General features: G+C 33.4%; 1 protein-coding gene across 5 annotated transcripts in view; it reads right to left on the bottom strand.

Annotated features, from left to right (window-relative positions):
* Positions 1-2,046: 2,046 nt before the first annotated feature.
* The window catches only part of LOC138690945 (solute carrier family 53 member 1), a 60,536-nt gene continuing 39,414 nt past the window's right edge, over positions 2,047-23,168 (bottom strand). For all 5 annotated transcript variants that reach the window (XM_069812530.1, XM_069812532.1, XM_069812529.1 and 2 more), the window contains 10 exons: positions 22,411-22,551; positions 19,563-19,716; positions 18,175-18,428; positions 17,160-17,421; positions 14,378-14,748; positions 12,142-12,289; positions 9,945-10,139; positions 7,435-7,604; positions 7,108-7,241; positions 2,047-3,349 (listed from right to left, as the gene is read on the bottom strand). In XM_069812530.1, coding sequence (XP_069668631.1) covers positions 3,085-3,349; positions 7,108-7,241; positions 7,435-7,604; positions 9,945-10,139; positions 12,142-12,289; positions 14,378-14,748; positions 17,160-17,421; positions 18,175-18,428; positions 19,563-19,716; positions 22,411-22,479 — 2,022 coding nt within the window. In that variant the 5' untranslated portion in view covers positions 22,480-22,551 and the 3' untranslated portion in view covers positions 2,047-3,084. The remainder of the gene's footprint in view (positions 3,350-7,107; positions 7,242-7,434; positions 7,605-9,944; positions 10,140-12,141; positions 12,290-14,377; positions 14,749-17,159; positions 17,422-18,174; positions 18,429-19,562; positions 19,717-22,410; positions 22,552-23,168) is intronic.

Genomic DNA, 23,168 nt, shown 5'->3' with positions numbered 1-23,168 from the left:
TATCGATAAGCAGCCATGATTGGTTGAAAGGCGTCCTTTCGTACCGTTTTATTGGTCAAAAGTAGTATGACGTATTAAAAGTGTAACACTCAACGCAATTGTCATAAAAGAACATTTCGAGAAATAATGTTTAATGGAGTTTAATCAGAAATTCAGGATGAGTCACGGGAAACTGAACACTTGCACTGCTATTAAATCATATAGATATTGCTTTTATTATTCATTCTGTGGATTAGTTATTAATCTTTAGCAATGATAAGGTACCGAGTTGTTGAGAAGCATTTAAAAAATACAAAATACGTGTCGTTCCACGACACCGATTATTCACCTATTTCGGTAACTGTATTCTCTGTTTATGTCATTAATACAGTATTCCGATCCAATTTTCACTCCTGTAGTACAGAGATGCCCTAACTTCCCCTTCGATGGAAGTCAAGCTCTTGAATATTAATCTCTCTTGCAGGGGCTTGAACTCGCGAATCTCGGATCTGCATGCAAGGTTACCTATTGTTCCATCATTGTGGATAACTGATTGTCATTACACTAATTAGTTATTACATTTAATAGCTCAAGATACACGTGGAAGCCTAGAACAGATTTTTCTGGGCAAGCCTTCGTAAACGGCAGAGCAAACGAGGTTGGTTACCGCGTGGACATAGTTGCATATCCCACCAACAGAGGTTGGACGAAACTAATCTTTCAATAATCCAACAATTGATGCAATTATGTGACCATCCGTCCCGAATTTAGACCCACTATCCCGTATATTTTCGAAAATATTTCCGGACGTCAATTTTTCCCGAATTTTGCTAAGAATCATGATTTATCAGATTTAAATTTTTTATGTTCATAATAATGATTTATGTGATGTGAACTGTGAAGTTGGCAATATAGCCAATTGCCGGTAATTCGATAGAAAACGTTGGTCAATGTGGCTGACATCATCGAGGATTACTGACAAGTTAGGTTTTGTTTGTTTAGGCTTTGGTATGAATTTAAAAAACGTATATGCAAGGCATACCAAAAACTTGAACAAATCAAACCTAACCTGACAATGATCCTCGATGATGTCATTTATACTTATGTTAGATATCGTTAAAGAATTATGTATCTGATAATGCCGTACAGGCGAAAATGTTTATACTTTTCTTTTAGTAATATGTTGTAGCAAATGTTAATTTGCAATACGAATGTTAAGTCATATGATTGAAAATTTTAAATAAATATATTTCATAACTCTGTAATTGACTTATCTGAAAACCAAAAATGAATTTTAAAATAATGTGAATATAGTATGGATTGTGTACAAAGGGAAATATTTTGTGTTGGCTCCAGTGTGCATCATTGTTTGCGTAAGTAAAGACAAATGGAAATTAATATGGCACATAAACATTATTTTAAGGCATACAGGAAACAAATATGAGTAGTATTCATCGTTATTAATGATCTTATGATAGAAAATAAGAAAATATGTATAAAATATAAATTACATATGATGAGCATATACGTAATAAAAGTAAGTAGAACATGTACGAGTTAAGTAATAAAAAATGTAACTACACCTTATGGAATAATTAGCTCATTCCCGTAAAATTTACTCAGAACTAACCGAGATGAACATATTATGTCAGCTTGCTGGGTTCCCTGAAGTCTAACCAAACATTTCAAGCATCCCTCAAAAGAGAAAGGTTGGAAACCACTACTGTATTGCATGAGCAATTACAAGGGTATGCAATGCATTCTGCATATTTAAATCAACTGCAACAACACCACATGATCAAGAGACAGAAAAGCTGTTTCTCCATATAGCAGTCAACTACTTCTTAATTTCAAACATTTGAGACACTCTGTTCAAACCATGCTGTACTGCAAGTTGTGAAGCAGCAACCTTACAACAACTATCTACTACGAAAAACAAAATAAAAGATAAATACTGCTCCAACAAAACCACATTTCCACATATGGTGCTGACTCCATCCTGTACAATTCATAAAAAAATAGTACCAAAACATCATGTTAATAATAATTAAAAAATAATGCAGTTCCTTCATTATATTCATATATTTTATTGACTTAAAGTTTCCATAGCAACCAAATACTACGAGAAACTAAATAAGGAGTGGACGTCGCTACATCCACACCACTGCCTGCTGGATCGCATCCTATAGCTGTGTAAACTGCCTGCTCAATCAAAATTATTTTGCCGCTAGGTGGCAGGCAATACCCACCACTATTAACATTAAAATTATTTATTTATTTGGTGGTGTCAATGAAGACACATGTCATTACAAGTTCTAGGTCACATGTCCTTAACAAGAATATTGCTTAGTATGTAAATATCAGTATATGCAAAGTCACTACCTGCCATCTTGTGGCTACACGCGCATAACTGTTGATTGGGCAGGCAGTGTAAACAGCCATAGGATGTGATCCAGCAGGCAGTGATCCACACAGTTTGACACATAGTGGTGCTGGCTTCACCCAATATAATTAAAAACACTGGAGAAAATCAATTTTAAGTACCGGTACCAACGAAAACACGAAACAGATTCTGGTAATGCACCATATAGAAAAGAACTCGGACAGAGCGAAATAATGTATCAATGAATATGTAAGAAAATCATCACATACTGTATATGACAACTATGGAAAAATGTGTATACAACACGCATGTAAATTTGGATTTAAAAGTGTTACGGATTTAGCAAAAGAATTTTTTTGAAATGACCTGAAACTGAAGGAAACGTTTCCTTCAAAATTCCAGTTCGCATTTTTAAATGTAAATTGTTGAGACATCCACTACAAAATATTTACAGAAATAACCCGTATCAAATTGTTAACCAGCTCATGTAAATGTATATTCTAAAATAAATTACAATCTAGCACAATAAATCGATAGATAACAATACTTATAAAGAGTAAACATCATACAAGGTATGTTCACAATTCTAAAATGTACAGGTAATAAATAGATGTAAGGCTGTATATTTCTATACTTAAAAACAAAAGTTTCTATTAAATATCAATATCTATCGGGAGCCTATTGTAGGCCAAATAATGTATAGGAACTGTTATGTAAAGCATTTACAAACGTTTTCCTATATAAGGGGAGTTATCCGCTTCTTCTATTGTCTCTTCTGGCAGTAATTTCTGTTTGTCGTCCTTCGGCTTCTTAGCTGGTTTCTTTTTCCGCCGATGAGAGACACCTTCGTCCTCATCCATCATCCGTATCATTTGTGTCTGGTCAGACGAGTCTATTGGAGCCACTGAAATGTCCCTCACAGCTCGAAACTTACCACAGTTGTTCAGATGTTCGTTTTCCAAGCGGAAAAAATTCCACACAAAGCGTCTGAAATTTTTAAATACCTGTAAGTTTTTTTGGAGGAAAAAAGGGGAAGAAAAAGGCTCTGAACAAACCGGACATTTAACACTTTTAGATCTTTTTTGGTCTTTGCTCTAGAATATGCCATTAGGAAAGTTCAGGCTAATAGACATGGTTTGGAATTGAACAGGGTACATCAGCTTCTTGTCTATGCGGATGACGTGAATATGTTAGGAGAAAATCCACATACGATTAGGGAAAACACGGAAATTTTACTTGAAGCAAGTAAAGCGATAGGTTTGGAAGTAAATCCCGAAAAGATAAAGTATATGATTAGGTCTTGTGACCGAAATATTGTACGAAATGGAAACATAAAAATTGAAGATTTATCCTTCAAAGAGGTGGAAAAATTCAAATATCTTGGAGCAACAGTAACAAATATAAATGACACTCGGGAAGAAATTAAACGCAGAATAAATATGGGAAATGTGTGTTATTATTCGGTTGAGAAGCTTTTATCATCCAGTCTGCTGTCAAGAAATCTGAAAGTTAGAATTTATAAAACAGTTATATTACCGGTTGTTCTGTATGGTTGTGAAACTTGGACTCTCACTCTGAGAGAGGAACAGAGATTAAGGGTGTTTGAGAATAAGGTTCTTAGAAAAATATTTGGAGCTAAGAGGGATGAAGTTACAGGAGAATGGAGAAAGTTACACAATGCAGAACTGCACGCATTGTATTCTTCACCTGACATAATTAGGAACATTAAATCCCGACGTTTGAGATGGGCAGGGCATGTAGCACGTATGGGCGAATCCAGAAATGCATATAGAGTGTTAGTTGGGTGGCTGGAGGAAAAAAGACCTTTGGGGAGGCCGATAATATTAAAATGGATTTGAGAGAGGTGGGATATGATGATAGAGAATGGACTAATCTTGCTCAGGATAGGGACCGATGGCAGGCTTATGTGAGGGCAGCAATGAACTTGCAGGTTCCTTAAAAGCCATCTATAAGTAAGTAAGTAAGATCTTTTTGATTTATCAAGGACTTATTCATTTTCGCCCAACAGAATACAACTCATAGGTTTCGTCTTATAATATAGGTCTAGTTAGACATACAGTATGTTTCAAGAAAATGCGTTCTCTTAATATTAAATAATAATAATAATAATAATAATAATAATAGTAATAATAATAATAATAATAATAATAATAATAATAATAATAATAATAATGATAATAATAATAAATATTATTATTACTTCATTAAATATGAATGAAGTTTTAAAGAAAATCTGAAAACCAAACATACCACGGTTTAATCCCATACCAGCTGATAATTAATTTTTAACAAGCATGCCATCTTAGTTTACTACCCCTTTAATTAAACTCCTGGCTCAGTCACTGAGAGACAATGTTTAAAAGTAGTGAAAGGCAGAGTTGCCAACTTTTTTTGAGGAAACACGGGAGACTAAGGAACCTACAAAATTTCACATAGAAAATTGGCAAATTATTCCATTCAGTTACTAAAAAACGACTTTATTCTTCACTTAGGCAGCTAGACTTAAATTAAGAGTATTTTGTGACAGATTTTGTCTCGTGTAATAGTTGAAGTCGACTGCAGTTTGCACCTCTGATTTCAACCCATTCTATTCTGTGCAAGAATATTTTGAATTAGAAAATCAAGCTGTAGATATTTTTTAGGTTTCTTTCTCTGAATTTTATTATTATTTTTTAATACATTAGGAAATTCTCATAAATTGTTAAGTTAATTCTTGCTTTATTGTATATAAACGGAGCAAATCAAATAATATTTGTGATCAGTGTGTTACAATTTTCATCTAGTTATTAGCCTATTTTTGATCATCTTGACTCTCAATTGTAAACTCTAAGGAGTATTTGTGATCATTTTGTTTTATGTTTAGTGTTGTAATAGAATAATTTTCATTTTTGCACGATAATTTCACACGTGTAATTTGACAATGTCATTAACTTTTGCTATAACGACAGCTAATAAATACTATACTATACTATACTATACTATTAGATGTATTGTGCTCCACTTTCGAACATCTGTCCATTTATTGTTCATGAGATAAAACACCTTTTGTATGAGCATTACTACTTGGTATGCTTAGAAAAAGCTAGCCAGTTTTTCTAAATTTATAATATTGATTTCAAACATATGAGCATTAAAACCCATTTCTAGCAAGTATTATCTCCTACAAAGACTACACATTTTAAAGCATCTCTTGAACAACAAAATTCATAATATAAACAATCATCAGTCAGGGCAAAATCAAATGTTTAGAATAATGATTTTTACCTTATGCAAAAATAAGGGAGAAAAATACTCGAAGAGAAGATGGGAGCCAGGAGACTGTTAAAAATTAAGGGAAAATAAGAGAGATCCTGGGAAAAACGGGAGGGTTGGCAACCATAGTGAAAGGTCATAGTTTCAAGATGCATACAATTTGATCAGTGGTCTAGTATTGATCAATGGTCTAGTAGTCGGTGCTTCTGGCTACAGTTCATGAAGTCCAGTCTTTGATTCCCGGTTGGAATACAGAAATTTTTCCTTAAAGGGAATTGTTTCTCTGTTCGTCCATGGTCTGGAAATTAGGTTAACTTTAGGTTTAAGACCTCTCCTAGTGCTATATATTCGTACAGTCATCCTATCATATTATCATCGGGGCAGCATAACTCAGTCTTCCAGGCATCCCAATCTCAGAAGTGGGTTACAAATAAGCGATTGCCAGGAGAGACGAGCAGAAATGTCGATGACAATTTAACCTAGTAGTATAATTTTGCAACAGTAATGATAATTTTTAATAACCTAATGGAAGTTACTTTGCAAATAGTCCTCGTATCATCTTAGACATTCATCCATTACCTAAGAAGTTATATTTTTCTAGGCTCTTCCATTCAATATCAATATTGGCATTTGAGAGGTCTTTTTTTTTGTTTCATTTTTTGTTCGTAGACTCATGGAATACTGTATTGCTGAATAGTCTAATTTTATAAGGTGAAATATCATATGATAATAAATAAAAATGAATATTATCAACAGCTGTATGATCGCATTTTAAGGGTCCAGGGGAAGAACGTGCTAAGTCACATTTTACTGTTTTTACAGGAGAGCAATTTTAAAGTTTCAAGGTCCATTACATTCTATTGTCTCTGAGTTATCATTTTTCAAATATTTCTGGCTTAATCAAGTTTTTACTCTGTACAATTAAACCACTGAAATCTCTATTGCCCGAGGTATTATATGGCATCCGAAACAAAAAATTGATAATTTTGGACTTAACACGTTTTTCCCCTGGACCCTTCATTTATAAAAATCATTAAAAATGTTTAAGATACAGACATGTTTTGGGGTTATATGCTACGCCACCTTCAGTGTGGGAATGGAGATTGATGGATGTAACTTGATCATCGGTTTTTTGGTCGTCTTCACGTTAGATCACACAAGACGCAAAAAAAAAAAACCGATCATCAGGTTACGTCCAACAATCTCCATTCCTACACTGAAGACAGGGTAGCATAGAACCCTGAAAAAGTCTGAATTTTTTTATTTTTAATGATTTTTATAAAGGTGATCATACAATTGTTACACTGATTTTTATTTATCATATTGAATCAGTTATCACTGTAAAAATTTTGACCATAGCATTTCTAAACATTATGAAATATCATATTTAATTTCATTTTGGACTAATGCAACAATTTTTGTGAGAATATTAATTTTGTTTACGTACAAAAAAATGGTGAAATTTACATTACCTGAAAACTTCCAGTGGTGAAACTATAGAAGTCATCAGATCGGAACCAATATAACCAGCTTCCGTCAGAATATAGGAAATTGCCCATGCAAACCTAAGTACAAAATCTTCAATGATGGCGAAGTAATAGAAACCCTGGAAATAAAAAAAAAAAATAATTTCATTAAAAATACTTGGGATTTCAATCACACAGCCTACTATATACAAAGTGCTCAAGTAAATATACTGCCTGTTCAAGAACCTTCTGAAAGCAGCATGTGCCCAGAAGATTGCATAATTACAAACTATACATTTCCACTTGTTTTGTTATATAACTAAAAATACTCACAGTAGAGGAATATACAATCTCCTCTCTAAGGAATGTGTTTTCTCCTGCAGACTTATCGAATAAACCCCAGTCCATTTTGATATCCCAAGTGTACGCATAGCAAGAGCTCACAATGGAGGCAAAAATCCATAAGTACAGGTAGGGATTATCAAAGGAATCATCATAGTAATCTGAAACAAAATATAAGCCAATTTTCAAAATTTCTTTCAACAATCTTAATTTTGATTTTCAATTTTCAAAATAATTTTTCTGTTCAGATAAGTATTGTTGAAACAAAATTTCTTATTAAAATATCTCAGTCTTACTTATCTGTAGGTGAATGTTTTTATTGCATGTTAATGTATTACATATTTTTTTGAACAAACGTTTTCGCCATATTTAGCATTATCAGATCCATATTATATCTATGATTGAACACATTACTGGTAAATAAATAAAGTTAAAATATAGATCATAAAAGATATTAAAAGTTAAAATAAATTATCTTATGTATTAGTCACACAATTGAACCTTGTTGGTTCGAAATTGTAAATTTGTGAAAAGTGCAGTTTATTGCCAAATAGAAGTTGTAAACTTCAATGTCAATATATGTACACTACACATATTTATAGTAATCGTGTAATGTTAACATTTTATGAACAAGCAAATGTAAGAAAACTGTATAACATGATTTAATGTTAACAATCAATTAACAGATCTTATTATTCATAAAATGTAGTTTGTTTTTCTCATCAGCCCACAGTGAGTACATGTACAAAAATAGATTTTCAACATTTGCATATTTTGTACCAGGGATACACATAATGAACACTATCACTTTTTTTAATTTGGGAGCTTTTCATCAACACTTCTGAACAGAATCAGCAAGACTTCATCTAAAAGTTTTGATTTAAAAATTTCCTTCAATAATTCATTATCTTCTTTGAAATTCAGAAGATTTTTCACAATTATGATCTCATCAAACAAGTAAAGGTACTGTCACACATCGCTACTTTTGCAGCACAACTTTTATACTGCAGCTGCAAAAGTTCACACGTAAACCAAAAGTAGCACGCTGCACGCTACTTTTCGTGCTGCGCAACCCGAGTGCAGCAAAAGTTGCAACTGGAGGTTGCGAGTCTGTTCACACACAAGGCGCTACTTTTGCAGCCGCAGTCATGCTGCAGGTTTCCATCTCCGTGTTGACTTCTCAATATACATTTTGTGGTTATGTTCGCATTATTAAGAAACTCATGCGAAACCTTCCTTATCTATTATTTGCTTTTCTGTCGTATCTAGTATTCAGAAATTGGCATTATTTTTACTATAAAGCTTTTAAAAACGCCTATATACTTAAATGATAACCAACAGTATATTCACGTAATCAATGTTGGCAACCCTCCTGTTTGGAACTACGCTACGGAAAATTTAAAAAACGAATTATATCGTCAGCAATTATGCTCAGACTGTGTTGTGTATTTAATAACTGTTACAAATAATTTATTTTCATCACATTTAACATTAAAATATATCCAAACAATAAAAGTATCATTGGCACATTTGGGTGGTAACACTGGTTGCAACCGCGGCAAAAGTTTCAACAAAACCGATATCAAAAATGCTGCGGCTGCAACCCTGAGAACCCTGTTCACACGTCGCTACTTTTAAGCTGCGCGCAGCATGGAAAAGTAGCGAGCAGCAGGTTCGGCAGCAGCTACTTTTCGGGTTGCACCATTGTTCACACGTTGCAGTACAAGAGTTGCACAGTTTTTTGTACTGCTGCAAAAGTAGTGACGTGTGACCGTACCTTAAGATTCAACGATGTTTGATCTGGCAGCAGTTTGCTTCATGATATGAGCTGTTTTAAGAACATTGCATACATTCAGTAACACCTCAGAAGTTACCAATATAACGAATTCCAATGTCACCAACATGATGGAGACTGATATTTTTAGTAAAATAGCATTCAATATTCCCAGTTTTCTTTTTAAAAGCACGTCCCAAAGACCTCTTTCAGAACAATGGAACATACATTAGCGAAAAAGGGGTGTTCCCATATTTTACAGAACATATCGGAATCCTATTCATTGTTTCTTAATTGCGTTCATGTATAAATTAAACAACAAGTGAGAAAGAGGATGCCTATTGATTTATCTATTTTTTATCATGACTAGCAGAATTTTGTTTTCATTTTTCTGTAATTATTTGTTACCCATATATATACATTGCATGCTTTTAATCGATGATGTGGTATTCCATTATTATTTGTCATAAAAGTAACTTCAATTGTGTAAATAAAGCAAATCCTGAATTTTAAATAAGATCCTGAGTTTCTTTAAATTTAATTTTATTTCATTTAAAAAATACTGCTTAGAAAGCTCAATCATAGTGTACCAGCAATTCTGTCAGAAATTGGACAAGAGAAAATTATCTGAAAATCTGGAATGTCCTATTACATTGGCACATCTGGCAACCTTTACTGAAGATCTTAGATAAACAGAAATCACAAAAAGAATCTGAGGGTGCCTTACCTTTATAATATGAACGAAGAGTATTGAATACAACAACGAGAAACGTGGACGAGTATTTCCCAGCATTCACCAAGTGTGGAAAGGCCTCTTTCGTGTCTCGATATCGCCTGAGACATTGCGCAAACCGAAACCATGCTGGAAGGCAGTTCACAACTGGTCGCACGTACCAAGACCTCTCCATACACTCACTTGAGTCTGTCGATTGTAATTGAAATGTATTATCATTAAATAACAATTGAAAGTCAGTAGGAAATATTCAGTATAAATAATATTACCAATGTGTTAAACAATTACTCAAATTTATTATAAACTAAGGCATGAAAATGTACTGATAGCCAAAATTTTGAACCAGACCACTGTCAACCGGAAATATAGATGTAAACACAGGTAAGATGCATGCTGGGATAGAAGAATAGTGACAAATTTAACGGTTTGGTTTAACAGTCCAGATATTACACTTTTGAATACAACAACACATAGCAGCAACATATTTTACAGTTTCGGCAAGGTTTGCACATCATTTGTTTTTAGAAGTTGTATTCGCTAATTTAAACTTTAAGTCTCTACAGACTACATCCATTTATTTTGATATTCTGGTTGTAACTGTGCTATTTCTTGGAATTCAGAAACATTAATCTCCATACTTATGTTTCCATATAATGATCGCATCTGGGACTTAGGTCATGAAAAACAGTATCGGTATCTGTGGAAGTGAAACCAAACCTGTATTTGTCTCTATTTTTTAATCGAGAAAACCACTAAAACCTCGATCATTTTAGTCATCTCTGGGATATGAATCTGCGCTCTACTGAATGTGAGTCTAGTGTCTTATCACTCAGGTTAACTACTAGGTTGTTGTTGTTTTATTATTATTATTATTATTATTATTATTATTATTATTATTATTATTATTATTATCATTATTATTATAATTATTATTATTATTACTATTATTACCATCATTATTATTAATACTATTATTATTATTATTAATACTATTATTATTAATACTATTATTAATATTATTATTAATAATATTATTATTATAAATTGGAAATCATCCAAAGAAAATTTATGTCCCTATGTGCTTTTAGATTTTTGCCAAATTCATCTGTTTTCAATTATGAGCGTACTTGTAAATATTTTAACTTTTCTAGCCTTTATGCTAGACGTCTTGAGCTTGACTATTTATTCTTTTGTAAGGCCTTAAAGGGTGATATTGATTGTGAATCCTTCATAAGCAATATCTACCTTCGGGTCCCTTCGAAAGGTTTAAGATTTCAAAAAAATGTTTATACCTATAAGCCTAAATCTCTCTCTCCAGTTGTCAGATGCATGAAAGCTGCCAATTTACATTATATTAATTCATATCCGTTTATTGTATAGTTTGTTGTTTGGCTATTATTATATTAAGCATATTCATTTTAACTTCGTTTGTGTTGTTTTTAGCTTTTCTGTATTTTTGTAATTATCTATTAATTTTGTCATTATTGTTTATTTGTATTTGCCTATAATTTTAATAATTATTTGTATGCACTGTTTCTTATATCATTCCAGTCTTCATTTATATGATTTCATAAATTCATTTGTAATTCATTTTATTAATTGCCACTATAAATTATCTCACTGTACTAATTTTAATAATTATTTGTGCTATTTATTTTGTTGCATTTGGTCAATGATTAATGTTGACTATTATATTGATTGTATTTCATCTCGCTGCCATTTTCTATCATTCATTCTCATCATCACTTGTTGTTTTGTTTTTTATGTTGTGCTAAACTGTAATTGGCCTTTTGTTGTTGTTTTGCACGTTAATATTCCAAATAAATAAATAAATAAATTATTATTATTATTATTATTATTATTATTATTAATATTATTATTATTATTATTGTTATACCATTCTCATCATCTCTCTTCTGTCAGAAATTTCTAAACCTACATGATGTGTAAGGCATTTACATAGTAGTCAATTACTAATGTATTATAGTTGAAATGTGAGATCATCCAAGTTAAATTGCATAATTAGCTGGCATAACATAGTTATTAGTATTATTACAGTTCATAAAGTTAAAGAAGGAATATTCACATTCATTTGGATATGTTAATGTTATAGAAATGAAGATAATAATAAGTAACTCTATACAATTACCATGTTTATATTAAGAATTTTATTACAAATAGGCATAATTACCTCCAGCTTCCAACCAGTTTCCATTAATTACATAAAAGCAGGCAAGAAACTGGAAGTCGAGAAGTGCTGAAACCAAACTGTTTAGTTGGTCAGCCAGCCAGAAATCAGCGAATCCCACGTGAAAGAACGGTGCAGCTATAATTCTTCCCTGCGAAGAACAATAAAATAATGAGCTTTGCAACTTCCTGTATGGGAATGCAATACTGTCTCTAAAAACTATGATCTGCAGATTAATGCAAAGCTTTTTCTTCACCAGATATTCCTTTATATAAATTGAAAAGTTCATTGTTTTGAAAGTTTCTTACAAAATACACAAATTTTGAAACACCAGAAGAATCAACATTAAGAAAAATGTATGTGCCTGTGTGTTTGCTGGAAAGATCAGAGCAGAATGTGAAAATAAAAATATGAGTAAGCATGGACGAATCGCCAGACTCTTGTGGTAGAAAGTGGAAAACGTTGTGAAGAGGTGTGCTAGAAAATAATGAAATAGTTTCCAAGAGGTATTTTCTATTAACATGTAGAGAAATCTTTATCTTTTTTCAAGCATTGTGCACTGTTCTGAGACAACTGACATCGGTAATAGTGAAACAAAATATTTTTTAAATTTTTATACGTATTTTCCATTTTTCATACATATTTTCCATTTGTTTAGTACATAAGAAAATTAATATTTTCAAGATTTCTAGCACATAAAAATCTGTTCCCTCCTGATAATAAATCGAGACTTAAGCCTAGGTGATTTGAATTTTGATAATTGAAGGGTGCACGGGAATAACAATCAAGGTCCATTTTAGAAAGTTTCGAGAAAAACGAATTTTAAAGTTTAAGCACTTAATACTTTGTTATGTGTGTATTTAATAGAAATTGACGTAGTGGAATGTCAAGAACGATAATTTCTTATTACTAGCTAGACCACATGATAGTGCTTCCTTTCCACTATAAGATAGCATTATTAACTCAATTTCGATTTTTGATGGACCTTGATCGTTTTCCCCGTGTACCCTTCAAATTTAAGAATAAAATGAAGCCATTTGTTTAATACCCATGTCCCTTCTTTTTTTTTTCTTTTTCTTATTATCAACATATTTTATTTAGCCAAAGTTATATTCTGTTCTTGATTTGATTCTCTGATTATTATCTAAATAATTCTTATATATTATTTTAATGTACCGAAGTACATATGATATTTCCATGCGTCATCATACGATGAAAGAGTAATGGAACGGAGAAAAATTCTCTCCGGCGCCGGAATTTGAACCCGGGTTTTCAGCTCTACGTGCAGATGCTTTATCCACTAAGCCACACCGGATTCCACCCCGGCGTCGGACAGAATCGTCTCAGTTTTAAGTTCCAACTCTTGGGTTCCTTCTAGTGGCCGCCCTCTGCACTACGTCACAGATATCTATGAACCTAGGACCGAAGTCCACACATGTGCTGAGGTGCACTCGTAATGAGTGACTAGTTGGCCGGGATCCGACAGAATAAGCGCAGTCTTAAATCACGAAGTGATTTACGCATATCATATATATTATTTCAATGTACCGAAGTACATATGATATTTCCATGCAGATATTCTGCATCATCATACGATGAAAGAGTAATGGAACAGAGAAAAATTCCGTCTGGCGCCGGGATTTGAACCCAAGGGTTGGAACTTAAAACTGAGACAATTCTGTCCGACGCCGGGGTGGAATCCAGTGTAGCTTAGTGGATAAAGCGTCAGCACGTAGAGCTGAAAACCCGGGTTCAAATCCCAGTGCCGGAGGTAATTTTTCTCCGTTCCATTACTCTTTCATCGTATAAATAATTCTTGTTTTGTAATTATTGTTTTAAATATTGCAATTTTATTGAATGTTTATTATGTATTTTAGTACAAAATACTTCATAGAAATTGCCCCTAACACGAGCTTGCTCAGACAGGTGTGCTCTATATTTATTCTTTATATTAATTTTGTATTGTAGGTGTGTAACAATAAAGTACAACACAAATAATATACAATTTGAAATTTACACCTTTCTTCATGTTGAAGCATTGACTCAATAAACTAAACTAGCAACTTTTATTATTTCTTTTCTGTATCCCAGACCCATTAAAAAACCATTGCTTGCCTGTTGTAGGAGTGAGTCATGCCCTCAGATATTCTCCTACAACTTTAATACTAGGAGAGACTTGGGGTAGCTCAAAATGTTACTTCATAACACTGGAAGTGAGTTTGTAATGACAAATACTTACCATAACCCTCATTGCCCAGAATCGGGCTTCATGCCTGAAGACTCTGAGTGGGTTTAGGATGAAGACAAGCATGATCACTGTCAGTGCTAATGGATTCACGTACGGCGGGATACTTAGAGAAGAGCTGTAGAGGAAGCTCAATATACTCAGAGTCCAAATGACACCAAAGATGGCTGCCAATTCCATGAGATGTTGTTCGGAGAGATGATTTCTTGGATCTAACTCGAAGATAAGTACATGATTCACTCCAGATGAACGCCAACCATATACGTTCACTCCCATGAGGAACAGGAACTGTATTATAAGCAGTGGTCCACGGTAGAGTCGGAATGCTATCTTCAAGTTTTCCCTCGAGCCTTCATGGAATATGGCTGTCAACAAAGTCGTTTATGTAATATATAACCATGGAAACGAAGAGGGAGTAGACATCATAGACAACATTGAGAAAAAAAAAGAATACAGCTGTATGACCATGTTGAAGGATGCCAGAGGACAGAATACAAAAGTTAATTATCTAATGGATCCCACAGGACAGAAATACAAGGTGTTGTTCAAAGCAAGCTTGGATATGTGAAGTACAAACAGCCATGACAACAAGATATTTGGAGCCAGATCAATGGATGGATAAAGAGGAATGGCGTTTGGTTTCCAGAAGACAGAGACAGCTGTTCTGACATTGCATAGGCTTACAATATAGACTACTGGTACAAACACAAACACAAACACAAAGTTTTAGTACAATTTCATGAAGCGTTGTTGAATGTCATGAATTCACATACAGAATAGAAGATGTGAGAAATTAGGTACTTCTTTAATTTGTTTTGAGTTAAATTTTTTATATCCATAGGGAGGCTATTTTTACTGCCATATAACGCACACCTTCGTGATAGCACGATAGACTTGCTGATGGAGTATGAAAGCCATTTTTTTGACGCGTATTTATACTATGAACTGTTGAGTTAGCTACAAAGTGTTCACGATTACATAGGAGGAAGATTATTAATGAAAAAATATACTGACAAGCCATGGGCATTATCGCTAATTACATTGCACTGATTTGAATTGACGTAATATGTGTAAAAACGTTAGTTACAATGAAATATTTACGGGACTATATTTTATTGTGTATATGGGCTCTGGCTTTCAACCAATCGCAGATCAGTCAGTGACGTCATATTGTTTTGGTCCGTGACTATTTCTTGTTAGCCAGGGTTTTGGTCCAGTATGATCTTTTGCTTGGATAGACATTACTCACATACTTACTTACTTACTGGCTTTTAAGGAACCCGGACGTTCATTGCCGCCCTCACATAAGCCCACCATCGGTCCCTATCCTGTGCAAGATTAATCCAGTCTCTATCATAATATCCCACCTCCCTCAAATCCATTTTAATATTATCTTCCCACATACGTCTCGGCCTCCCCAAAGGTCTTTTTCCCTCCGGTCTCCCAACTAACACTCTATATGCATTTCTGGATTCGCCCATACGTGCTACATGCCCTGCCCATCTCAAACGTCTGGATTTTATGTTCCTAATTATGTCAGGTGAAGAATACAATGCGTGCAGTTCTGCATTGTGTAACTTTCTCCATTCTCCTGTAACTTCATCCCGCTTAGCCCCAAATATTTTCCTAAGCACCTTATTCTCAAACACCCTTAACCTATGTTCCTCTCTCAGAGTGAGAGTCCAAGTTTCACAACCATACAGAAGAACCGGTAATATAACTGTTTTATAAATTCTAACTTTCAGATTTTTGGACAGCAGACTGGATGATAAAAGATTCTCAACCGAATAATAACAGGCATTTCCCATATTTATTCTGCGTTTAATTTCCTCCTGAGTGTCATTTATATTTGTTACCTATTCCGAGGCTTATTGTGCTTATGTTGCTTGGATAGACATTAATAATAATAATAATAATAATAATAATAATAATAATAATAATAATAATAATAATAATAGTAGCACTAGTAGCAGTAGAAGTAGCAGTAATAATAATAATAATAATAATAATAATAATAATAATAATAATAATAATAATAATAATAATAATAATAATAATAATAATTATTATTATTATTATTATTATTATTATTATTATTATTATTATTATTATTATTATTATTATTAAACTTTGAAATTCCAAATGAAATAGAAATGATACGAAATGTTAATAACATAAACTTTTTTTTTTTTTTTTTACAAAATGTGCTCAACATGCTGTCTATTTTCGGCAATGCACAGTCAGACATTTTCCCCACTCACAGAGAACATGCTGTAGCATCTAAGAAGTGACATTATTATAAGTTTTAATGATGCGTAAACAATTTTATGGAAGTTTTAATATGCAACATTTTCTACAGGAATTGAGATATTTTAAAATCGATTTTTTCATTGTTTTTTTTTTCGCAAAGTTTTACATAATTTAGACAGGTCACACAACCCGAAATTTCTATGTAGTATCCAACATGGCGGCTTTCAAGATAGTGGATTGTTACAATTATGTGTGTAATTTGTTGATTCATTGGTATTTTAATAAACAGAAACATCTACATACAGTATCAGATATATAATAACGTGGTTCCAGACTACTGATTCATACATTTTTTGACAGAAAATGTGGTTTTATAAACTGATCTATTATGCTAACCCTCTAGCTGGGGGCATTTTAAACCCACATCAGCTGATTATGCTAAGGTTCCCCATCCAGGTTTCTAGTAAGTAAAAGATTACGGTAATTTCTTACTTCTACACAAGAAGAAGAAGAAGAAAACAATTACCTGACAGAACTACAGCCAGAAAGAGCACAATAAATGATCCTGAGAAGAGCCCCACTTTGAAGGTGGTCCACGGACTTTGCTGTTCACCTAGAGGTGGCACCCTCAGCCGCTTCATAGCCCTCTGACGGTCCCCTCCTTCCAGTTCTGTCGTTACAGTTGTTTCCGTCTCCGTAATCAGTCTGTCTATGTCTTTGTTTGTGTTTATGTGTGAAGTCTCCACGTGTTCCTCCCTCCATCGCGCTCCAGCATCCACCGACAGTAACTGTTGAAACCAGAATATAATTAAGGAGGTTCAGATTTTTATTACCTAAAAATAAAAAATTAAAAAAATACCTATAAAATGACAAGAAAACCCCAGTAACATCACCTGAAAACTCTGAAATATATTTATTTATTTAAATACCAAAAGTGTACATTACCCATGTAATTTCTAACATACAATGATGTAGAAAAGAATATTCTCGCTGAATTCAGACCAAATTCGTTTTAAATAAGTAAATAATACTTTCATACGATTACTATTAAGTATTAATGATACAACAACTTGGTGTATATTAATTTTCTTAAGAAACTTTCATTATTTCGTTATTATTTAGTTCTTAAAGAGTGGGTGAAGAACAAATAATATTGAAACTGATCAGAAAAAGAAAAAAAAAAATAGTATAGTAGGTCTACTCAGAAACCTCTTTACTGTTGCCATTGCCTCATTTTTTTTTAAGTAATGAGTCTAATTAATGTTAATACTGTAACATTTTTTAAAGTTAAAACAGTAAGACTTGCAGGAACCAAAACACACGTTAAAACGAGGAAATATTTCACATATGTATATTCTGTAACCTCATTTGCAATATTTAATATGACTTTGCATAATATTCTTGATGTTCACCCAAAATATTTTTCCATCCTACGTCACTGACAGCAGATAGACAAAGATGGAATGGCTAAACAAATTACAGAAAGATTTACTTACTTGCTATTTTATTACCGGTATAGATTTAAAGGCAAGAATGCTTACTTTGTCGTGTTTCTTGAGAATCTTCCGGAAGCCTGTGAAGTTCAAATTTTGATAATTTTGTAGTAGTATTAAACTAAGATAGAATTCACTGAAAGCCAGTTTCAATTCCTGAATTTTTCGAGCAGGGACACTTGCTTTCGATCCTGCTTTGGTGGTTTTCAACGGAGACTTGTTACCACTTTTGTTTTCTCCCAAAGATATTCTTAATTCGTTTTGCAATGCTGCAAATTTACGCGTTGCTTCGGCCAATTTTTCTGAAACACAAATAAAAAATACTGATTACTCTAACACTATGAGAAACAATGTCCTAATTTACAAAATATAAATTCGAGCCATGAACTACATGTCCATACAGGAAGAACCGGAATGTGTTTATGAAGTTAGTGTTCACTCCTTAAATATTTTCTTGTGCCAACGTTTCAATAACACTATACTTATATTTATGGAACCTTAAATTTCATCAAATATAATTTGAATATCTTTCCTACAAATTCAGACACACGTCAGCAAAATACAAGAAATAAAGACAATATTTTTATTGAAAGTTTTAACACAACTCTAGATAAAATAGTTCAACTCATGCTCGCCTTCGTAGGCTATGTATAATAGCCTAACAGATTATCTTAAAGAAATATCTGAACATCAGAAATTTAACAAAGTTCTTTACAAGGTTTTAATTAAAAACTGTTTTCATAGTGTGAAAAGATGAATATGAATATTCAGTCATTACATCATTTCCCTCTCATTTTAATGGCACATTCTTTTTCAGCACTGTTTGAAGCAGCATTAGTTATAATTATTTCATCTGATAAGAAACCATACCAGCAACTGAAAGGACTGTAAGATTCAGATTCATTAGATAGGAGAAAATGGAGGAAAAAAATTTAATAAACAAGAAGATACTGTGTTCGCGTAGGCTTCCGCGGCTGATGTACATGGTGTGTGGATAAGCTTCAGGGCTTCTTCCGCATTGTCTTGGTGTTATTGGCTGACGTTTCGACCGCTGTGTTGTGGCCATCTTCAGAGCAGTTGTTGGATAAGGAAATAGTCTGCCAGCTCTTATATATATAGTAGTCTCGATGGGGGGAGTACTTGCTGTACAGCAACAACTGCCCTGAAGATGGCCACAACACAGCGGTCGAAACGTCAGCCAATAACACCAAGACAACACGGTAGAAGCCCTGAAGCTTATCCACACACCAACAAGATACTGTGTTTGGTTGAGGAAAACTATAGCAGTGTAGAAAGTTCTATGATATAGATAGATAGAAACCATACAAATGATCAAAAATACATAAAGGCTACTCTCCTTTCTTCCATTTCGGCTGTTGTAGTTTCTCACTGATCCCGGCCTGTTGTAAAGTTCTATTAGATTTACAAGTAATTACCTGAGTAAAAGGTGTTTATTTTCTTGAGTTCACTGTCACAGTAATGGAAAAAGTGTTCGTCAAAGTTGGCAAAGTGTCTTGTGAGAACTTCAGGTTCCACTGACTCTGCCGAAGGAGCCTCTTCAACAGCAATATACAACATTGCCTTCATCTCCTGAAACAGTATTAATTTATTAAAGAAAGATTTTCAGCAATTCTGTTATAAAAGTGTTGTTGTTTTCTAATGCCAGGCATTTGACAATAAAGTCATTTGACCTCTTGCACTCCAATATTTTTCAAAGATATTGTCATGGTTAGCCACTGACGCACAGATTTTGAGGTGTTCCGAATCCATTTCTTGATTTGAGTTGCACAATGGACAGTTAGGAAACTGATATATTCCTATTCTATGCAGATGCTTGGCCAAACAGTCATGGCCTGTTGCCAATCTAAATGCAGCTACAGATGATTTTCGTGGTAAATCAGGAATCAACTGTTGATTATGATGCAGAGAGTTCCATTTTTTCCCATGGGATTGTGTTATCAAATTTTGTTTGTTGAAGTCTAAGTATGTAGATTTAATAAATCTCTTCACAGAGTAATACGTAGATTTAGTAACAGGTCTGTAAGTAGCAGTGCTGCCCTTCTTTGCTAAAGCGTCCGCATTCTCGTTTCCCAGGATTCCACAATGGGATGGTATCCATTGGAATACAATTCTTTTATTGAGTGTTATTAGTTGAGAGAGCATTTTATTTATTTCTGCTCTTTGAGATGAAGGTGTGTGTCTAGAGACTATTGATAGAATAGCTGCTTTGGAGTCTGACAATATAACTGCATTTTTAAATTTATTGATGTGGCATAGAAGATTCCTGAGACTTTCACTTATTGCAATGATTCTGTTATAAAAGTACAGAATAAGAATGCACTATAAAGAATATGGAAGGCAATTGTAAAAACAAACACTATTAACAAATTGAATCGGTCGGAGCTAAAAGGAACGAAGTCAAAATATGCAGTTTTGGGTTATGCAACAATTTGAACAACAGATGTCATGCACATCGAACGGTGGAAGAAGGAACTAAGACTTTTAAATATTCTTTTGTCTTCTATGACATAAAAACATAACATTTGTGATATTAGTGGAATGTTTTTTGCTTCTCCCGAAAAGTTGTGAAAAGTGACTTAGTTCCTTTTAGCTCCGACTGATTCAATTATTAATTGAGAACTTGCAATAACAAATGTGCTAAATACCAAAGATAAGGAACAGAATTACTCGACAAAAACGGATAGGTACTACAAAGACCTATGGAATATTGTAAACCATCATGGTTTGAATTGTTTAATGGTCTCTTGACACTTGTCCCAATTGATATGTAACCTGAAGTGGTAGGGGAGAGTCGGGTAGTATCGGAGATCGGGTAGTATCGGACAGTGCATTTATTTCATCTACCACCATATGGTAGTACCTGAATGACATGGTTACGTTTCTCTATGCGACATCACAGAAACGTAACCATGTCAATCAGGTACTATCATCGTGTGGTAGATGAAAGAAACTCACTGTCCGATACTACCCGATGTCCGATACTACCCGACTCTCCCCTATATAACATATATCACATATCACTGAGAAAATCTCAATTTAAAAAAAAATGGAACCGTACTTAGTTCCTTTCATTTTTCAAGGTCTCAATCGGGAAAGTTGTGTAACAAGAGTTAATGTACAGCAAATATTTGTGATTCAAAACATGCAATTCACGCTACTGTCTCATTAACATCAGAGGACAGGACAAAAATCTAAACCAAAATTAAGTTTTTACAAAAACAGACAAATATGGTTGCTTTACAATGGATAGTTTCTCATTGTGGATTGAAAAGAAATGAAAATGCAGACTTTTTGACAAAGGAAGGAACCACAATCCAATAAAGATTTCATTTCGAGATTTCGTATCATTCAGCATTATTATTAATAAAGAAAAACTATAAATGGACAATATTAAATAATGACAAAAAAGTTAGTGAAACTAAATCTTGATTAGAAATTTTAAATAATAAAAATTTGATTCCTAATTGTCCAAGAAAAACAGCAGTGACTATCTTCAGATTAGTAACGAAAATTAAGTTTCTACAAAAACAGTTTCTTTCAATAGTTATTTTTCTCATTGTGTATTGGAAGGCAGACAAACTGCAGACTTTTTTTTTTTACAAAGAAAGGATTTGATTCCTAATTCCCCAAGAACAACAGTTTCTATCTTCAGACTAGTAACTGGACATGAGTGTTTGGAGCGGATCTCTTCAGATTTAAATTTATATATAAATCTCTACAGAGAAGAAGATTCAGCTAAGAACTTACAGCACATACAGAACTGCAAAGCTATCGACATTTTAGATAAAAGTGTTAATAACATCACAGACACTAATGTTTTCGTGGGATATCAGCCGAGTTAGGATTTTGGAATGCTCCAAGCTTTCGACTGCTATCTCTGCAGCCATCTTCACTGAAGATGGCTGCAGAGATAGCAGTCGAAAGCTTGGAGCATTCCAAAATCCTAACTCGGCTGATATCCCGCGAAAACATATTAGCGAACCAACGCCGAGAAAGTCTCAAATCATATAAACATCACAGACGTTTACTGACATTAGAAAACAAATGGAGAAAATTCCACATTCTGAGCATTTGATTGATTGATTGATTGATTGATTGATTGATATCCACTTTGGTATCACTCTCTTCGTTGCATACTATTCAAAAACACACAATTTACTCTAAAAAATTAAATTCAAATGACTAATATTGTCAATATAAATGTCTTATATCAATATTTGTTTTACAGACATGTTTTGCTGGACTCTTAGAACCTGTGCTCACCTCATAACTTATATACTGTTTCCTCCACTCTGGAGTGATATGAGCTGAGAGATGTTCTGCGAACTTCATTGTTGAGCTGTACTGGGCGGACTATATGAAGACACTTTTCGTCAGTTCACTCCTTGCTCCCAGCAGGAATTTCTGAAAGAAAAATAAACAACATTTAGTAATAGTATTGTCGCATTACTCGTCATTTACCGATACATTTCTCCCAAATGACTAAGATTCGTACATTCTCGAACGTGCAATCACGCGCCCTAGTATTCTGTTTAGTAAGCTCACTGTCCTTGCGACATACAGAGTTAATTTCAATGTCGAAGCCTCTAAACAAACATGATATTTCATCAAAACGCGGCGTTTATTAAATTCGGGATTTATTAAATTTTACAGCATTTATTTTTATTTATTAAATTAAATCAATGTAATAGTGCTATGGAATAAATTATTTCTTATACTAGCGGTAGACTATATAATTTTTTTTTTTAAGTTATAACCTAAAAATGGATGTTTATACAGAGTGACTCTAAATTCGACCAGCAAACTTCAAAGAATTGAAAAGGACACCCAACTAAACAAGTATTACATACAGGAAATCAATGCTCAAAAACCAATTATTCACAGGTCGAGAAAACAGCATTTCTCTTAACTAACACGCGCACCGTATGTTTGGCCACATTTGATTAAATGGTTAAATTATTTAAAATAGTCTCAAATATAATAAAATTACGATCATAAAAACAAAAAATAAATGGATTTTC

Source organism: Periplaneta americana, chromosome 16 (assembly GCF_040183065.1).
Source record: "Periplaneta americana isolate PAMFEO1 chromosome 16, P.americana_PAMFEO1_priV1, whole genome shotgun sequence".
In the NCBI taxonomy this organism is placed as follows: Eukaryota; Metazoa; Arthropoda; class Insecta; order Blattodea; family Blattidae; genus Periplaneta; species Periplaneta americana.
The sequence above is the reverse complement of the archived record's forward strand: the minus strand, read 5'-3'. Positions and strand labels throughout refer to the sequence as shown.